The 6,690-nt window shown below is 40.8% G+C and overlaps 1 protein-coding gene across 2 annotated transcripts in view; it reads right to left on the bottom strand.

Moving 5' to 3' along the window:
* The window catches only part of rnf2 (ring finger protein 2), a 52,423-nt gene that overhangs the window by 33,029 nt on the left and 12,704 nt on the right, over positions 1-6,690 (bottom strand). For both annotated transcript variants that reach the window (XM_015021441.1, XM_015021442.1), the window contains exon 3: positions 5,913-6,073. In XM_015021441.1, the coding sequence (XP_014876927.1) occupies positions 5,913-6,073 (161 nt within the window). The remainder of the gene's footprint in view (positions 1-5,912; positions 6,074-6,690) is intronic.

The raw sequence follows: 6,690 nt of genomic DNA, 5'->3' as shown, positions 1-6,690 counted from the left end.
AACATCCAATAAAAGTTCCACCAAGCCACTACTAAGGCACTGGGGTCATGTTTCTCGACACGGGCAAAAGAAGGTTCAATGTCCAAACTTATTGATTGTTCTCTGTCAATTACAGAGATCAAACTTTCATTTGTTCTCATGCTACCACTCTTGCACTGGTAAAAACCATCAGCCCCAAACCCAAATGCCTGCTGGTCCTTCAGCAGGCCCCTACGCTTATAGAAAGTGGACTGACCCACATTACTTCCTGTCTAAATTTAGAAAATAAGAAAAATAATGAAACAAAAAATAAATAAAATCAACAATTATCAACCTACAAAAACTCTGTAAATCATACAAAAAATAGAAATTTAAGAATAAAGTAACAAAATTCAAATGGATAAAGAAAAAATAGCTCCAACAACCTCTATTCCCCCTTTTCTCGCTCTGTATGTCGGTATTACACGACCCGTTGCCATGGCAACCGACAAACTGCTCAACGAGCAGATAGAGCAGAGATGACCGATCAGGGGAATCAACATCAAAAACTAACATTTCCCACACAAAAAAAGTAGCAAAAACACTAAAACAGAACATCCGGTCTGTTACTGTCAGGCTTAATGTCTATATTGTGATTATTAATAAGTTTTCGCCTGATCACCGAGGTGGTTGATTAGCTGATTTAAACAGCTGCTCTACTGATGACGTGGTGGGCGGGTTGACCTGTTTAATGCTAACGGAACCAAAACACACCGAACTGCGCAGCACATGCTAAGGTTATCAAAGTTAATACCAGGCCAGCAACAGTTAGGCTAGTATAACTGACCCACTGCTCACTTGTTCAATCTTTAAATTAAAACGTTTTCCTCACCTGTGAAATCTGAAGCCCTTATTACCATTATCTATGGTTTAATTAACTGCTAAACATTGCGTCCGTTGTTCTGATTCTTTGCGTGATTGTAGTATTTTCCTGACCACCGATATTTCTGACTCAAAGGACAGAAACTGCGCATGTGTGACTTACGATAAATCACATAATGTCCAGTCCAGTAACATATATATATATCCATCAATACTCCCTCGCGCTCTGTCCTTCTCTCGCACTTCCCGCTACTTAGCTGTGGGAGTCAGGTTACATTGTGTTGCATTCAATGTTGTCGGAAAAAAGAGTTTCATGCGCTTAATGTCCGATTTGCCATAACTATTTATTGAATTTATTGTCACTAGCTGGGGTGGCAACAGGGGTGACGAGGCTCTCGCCCAGTAGATCCGCCCCTGCTATTGATGATGAAAAAAGGCTCAACTCTGGTGCTCTCCACCAACCCTCCCTTCCTCATTTCCTCAGTGTAATGCCCAGCGCACACTACACGATCTTAGAGTTGTAGCCGATCTTCGGCCCATTTTCAAAACCTCAGAGACCACACACAAGCCGACAGAAATCCTAGATGTAACGGGTTCGATCGAGTTCTATCGTGCCATGTGGTGTCCAAAAATGGGCACAAAATAATGGCTACAAGTCCAGTTAGCAAATTTTAAAAGCAGGCATTAATTAATGTTTTACTACAAACTACCTGCAATGCATGTGGCTAGTGTCAACGTAAAGTCCTGACCAGCGGTGGAGAAAGTACTCAAAAAATTTACTTAAGTAAAAGTACAAATACACAGACAAAAATGTACTCAAGTAAAAGTCAAAGTACCACATTAACATTTGTACTTAAGTAAAAGTAAAAAAAAAGAAGGTACTGGCTTTTAAAAATACTTAAGTATTAAAAGTAAAAGTACTTGCTGAATCGCTAATACAATATCATTAAGTGAACTGATCGTATTTAATTTTAATACATTAGAAATGTGTCATTTTAATTAACAATGCCACAGATAAAGCATGTTTTTATTATGTTTACTCTCTTGTAACATAGTTTAGACTTAGATATGTGAGTCTATGCATCATAATTTCAGGGATGGAAACATCTTGTCTCCTGTCCTAACATAGCATGAACTTCATTTTTTTTGCAACTAGTGGCATTTATTTTTAAAGAAATCCAACTGAAAGGGGATGGAAAGAAGGTGTGGGGGGAGGACATGCAACCGAGGAGCCACGTAGCAGTGTTGTAGTCAAGACCACCTACCCAAGACCAAGTCAAGACCAGCACCCCGCTACGTGACACAATAAAATTAAGTTTTACCTATCAAAATTGCTTCTCAATTTGATTCCCATAAAACACCTAGATATTAAATACTTAGAGTTGAAATAAATTTAATCAGTAAAGATCCGCCCAAAAGAATCGGATCGTTCCTGAATGTCATATCAATGCAGACTTTGGTCACAACGTTGTCCCATATATGCGATACCTCAGTCAACACCTCCACACAATAATTCAGCGCATGAGTGACAACTTTTTTTTCCATCGCCGATGCAACGTGTCTCAGTCAGTACAGCTAGCTTTGCTAGCATCACGCCCACAGATCTTACCTTTCTTTAAGCTTTCCTTCTAAGTGACGCTAAAAGTTGGACGAAGTCCCCACCGTCTGTGAAAGCAAAGCGTTGCTTATTTTACATGTCGCCATATCTTATGATTTATGCAGCACTATTATATAACTGACGATCAGACAGACATCTTCTCCCGCTCAGAGGAAACCACTGCGCATGTCTGGAGCTACGCGTGCGAGTAAAGGGGGAGGCGATGGGTGACAACAGACACTAAGACTTAGTCACGTCATTGCTTGGATTTTACGGCGCCACCTTAAAACCCTGAACTTCACATTTTAACGGAAAAAAAGAGCAACACGACTTGGATGTAACGAGTAACGCGACAGTTTTGTAGAAATGTAGTGAAGTAGAAAGTACAGATACTTACTGTAAAATGTAGTGGAGTAAAAGTAGAAAGTATCCATTATTAAATCGACTTAAGTAAAGTACAGATACACGAAAATTGTACTTAAGTATAGTAACGAAGTACTTGTACTTCGTTACTTCCCACCACTGGTCCTGACTGAATGAATGTCATTACAACCTATTTATGTCATGTTAACGATGAACAGCTGAAAAGTTACCAGGTTTATCAACTGAAGCAATTTTGCTCCAATTCCTCTCGTCATTTCTGTGGATAATTTTTGCATGAATTGTTGAATAAACATTAATGTTGTTTACACATATCATCTCCAATGTCCGCTGGACTTTGGGTTGCGCTGTGCCAGCTGTTTGGGATTCTCCTTGGCACTTTCTCCTCATAAAGCACGGAGGGGAATCCGCGCTTTCTGATCGGCTACTTGTCACATTCAACAGACTGTGTTCTCACTCCCTGTTGGGGAAAACCCCTGATTTAGATCTGAGAGGCCACTATCGACTGGACTTGATCAGTCGGAACACACCACACACGACAGGATGATCGGCTATGATTATTGCAAGCGACAATGTTAGAATGCTGAGCATTTTAAGATTATTGCAAGGGCAAAATCAGGGCAAAAAAAATCATGCAGTGTGGACTGGGCTTAAGGGAGGCATGAACTATTGCATCAGGTGGTCAGATATGCCCATCTTCTCTATCTAAGTCTAATGATTATCGAAGAGAAATATAGTATACAGACTGCATAATCTGTACTCTTTTGGTTGAACATAGTTTATATTTCCACTTTGGCTTTATGTTGTTTAGTTTTTATTCAAGTGCATTTTTTGTTAATGGAGACTGAGAATCCATTTTAATTTTTGTTTTTGGTCGTTTTATTTTGTTTACCAATTCCAGTGTTAAATGCTCTTTTGAAAATAAAGTGTATCTATTTTGCATTATGTCATTACCAGTACATCAGTTTAAAATGGTCTTCAAACAATATTATAGTTTATCACAACAATTTTTGAGAATTAATCGCTCAGCAAAATTTGTTATTGTGAAAGGCCTACGGACCGATAGGCGATTTCCACATTCCAAGCTGGCTCTGCATGATATATGGCGATCAGCTTGCTAATGAGGCCTTCAAACTGCTTCGCCCCGCAGAGACCATGCACCCTGTACATAAGCAACACTTCGAGTGTCATTGTCTCCCATCACTCCCAGATGGGACCGTCTCATTGCAGAGAAACAAGTACAGAGCTCATTATTATTGTCGCTTGTCATTATTATGAGTTAAAATTTTCATGAAAGTAAAATGTTCATTTTTGTGGTACATCTGTGTCTTATTTTGAAGGGATGTGTAAATGTTACCATTGCGACCAGAGTCAGAGAGTTGGGGCATTGGTCGACACAAGAAGGGAGGAGTAGAGCTTGTGAGTCTTAAGTCTGGTTCACACGGCACGATTTAACAATTGTCCCAAACCTCTCTGAGCGCATATGAGCCGATAAAAGTACAACAGGTTCTATTGGTTCTTGTGTCCAATCACACGGCAGGAGTAACACACCACACATGAACTGATTTCACTCATGAACATCCTGATTCTAGAAGAAAATCCCATAAAACCTCCAACATACCATATGTGAATTTAGAATAAACAAACACAGAGGACGATGTAGAAACAATTGCGATAGCTTGTGGACTCATTTTAACCAAGCTAGTGTCAGCATCAAGCCCCGACTCTTTACAACTATATTATGTCAGGTTAATGATAGTTCCGTGCTTATGTCATCACGCTTTCTGATCTCACATTCAACAGACTGCATTCTTGCTCCCCGTCAGGGAAACCCCCACACGCTGCGATAATCAGGCCAAGACAATCCAGCATGTTGAATGTGCCCGATTTTAGATCGAAACGGTTCCGACGTTCTACGTAACACACCACAGGATGATCGGTGAAAGTTATTGGAAGCGACAATCTTAGAACTCGAAACGTTCAAAGATTGTCCTAAGTGGAAAATCGGGGCAAAATATTCAAAATTGTACCATGTGAACTAGGCTTTAGCGGACACACCAACATGCAGAAGCGTTGTCTGACTGTTCACTCCCCCCACCCCCAAACACGTCCCCGGGCTGCAGTAAAATTGCCAAGCCTTGAACAGTCAGCGGTGATAAAAAGGTAGGGGATCACTGATCTACTGGAAAGCACCTTTACACTAGAGGAGAGACCAGTAGTTCTGAGTAGGGGTGCACCGATTGCAGTTTTCTGGCTGATCACCGATTACTGATCTCTTAAAAAGCTTAACCTGCCGATTATGATTTTGGTCGATACCAATTTTATTTTGTCTGAAATGTTGCTCAACATAGCAAGAAAGTTGTTGAGCTGCAGACATTCTTTGCAACAGTGAGGTCACTATTGTTAATTATAAATGTGCAGACATAACTTGGTGGGCTGTCAGTCAAATCTTTCTCACCGGAGAGCAAAAGAGGACAGTGGTTGATTCTTAGACCTTTGCCAAGCTAGATAAGATCGGTGGATAAGATCAGCTTCACATATAAAAATTGGCCAATCATCAATTTCCCAAAATTAAGGAAATTGGCACCGATAAATCGGCTGGCCGATATATCGGTGCACCACTAGTTCTGAGTGCTGTTCTCTGATGAAAATCAATTCACATTGAGCTGAAATGATGGCTGCCAATGATGTTGGGGATGTCAAGGAGAGCGATGTGCATCAGCCACTCTTGGTGGTGACGTTATACTGTGGGCAGGTAAGTCTAGTCAACAGACCTGACTTGCACTCTGAATAGCACAATGCCTCAGCAGACAAAAAGTTGACTGGAACATTAATCAGTGATCTAGTCCCTGACCCTTAGTTAGTATGGTAAATATTAAAAGTTAGTATGACAGTGACAGAAAAAGACTGAAAGTAGGTGTGACTTATTGGGAATGGTAGCCAGTGACAGACATTTTTCTCTATAAATAACATGGAGGTGATGTTTGTGAACATCAAAGAAAGAATATGGGCCTACATCAGTATTAAAGAACAAGCAGGAGGTTCAGATAAGAACCAGGACATGAACACAGCCACCCTAAAAAAAAAAACTTACCCAGATCTCAAAGCTGTGATGATACAATCAGCGCAGAAGCGGTGCAGACATTCTTTGGTTGTCATCGTGTTTTTCAACATGTCCAGACAGATAGGACACATAAGTTCACTGTGCAAGGACCTGGGTGACACAGCTATCTCCAGTCCGTCTGTTATTGCCTCCTGAGACAAACATCCAGAGGAAGGTTAGAGCACAGTAATGTTCTCTGAGTGCATGCATTCTCTCAGGATACAACATCCTACTTCCATTGTTCAAAAACAGGAATGTTACTTTAACTGGTCCCTTTAAAGTGATCTGTAGATTTGTGTGTTCTTTGTATTTAATACATTGTGAGAACCATTTTTCTAACATATACTACATTGCGCGGACCGCCTGCTCCTTATGTTGCCAAAGGTTACAAAAAGACGTATTTTTGCTTGTGTTAGGTTTAGGACATAGGAATGTGTGTGTGTGCGTGTGTGTGTGATTGCATAGTTGTTTATTCTGTATCTATGATGCCCTGGCAACCTGTTCAGGTCTACCATGCCTTTCACCCACTAACTTAGCGTTTCTCAACAGGAGCGGTACCGCCCCCAGGGGGGCGTTCAGAGGACGGCAGGGGGCGCTGGCAGAAATATTTACAAAAGATGGGGGGGGAGTAGATGAGATTCCTTTGGGGGCGTTTGGTCGAAGATAAACTTTGAGCTAAACTGGTATTGTATAACATTAGAACATGCTTCAACTGTTTGGATGGCAGCTCTTCTTCTCTTCAGTGTTTTTGTCAGCTTCTTGGCACAAT

This window comes from Poecilia latipinna, unplaced genomic scaffold, assembly GCF_001443285.1.
Source record: "Poecilia latipinna isolate Pla-1442-1.1 unplaced genomic scaffold, P_latipinna-1.0 Scaffold2782, whole genome shotgun sequence".
In the NCBI taxonomy this organism is placed as follows: domain Eukaryota; kingdom Metazoa; phylum Chordata; class Actinopteri; order Cyprinodontiformes; family Poeciliidae; genus Poecilia; species Poecilia latipinna.
The sequence above is the reverse complement of the archived record's forward strand: the minus strand, read 5'-3'. Positions and strand labels throughout refer to the sequence as shown.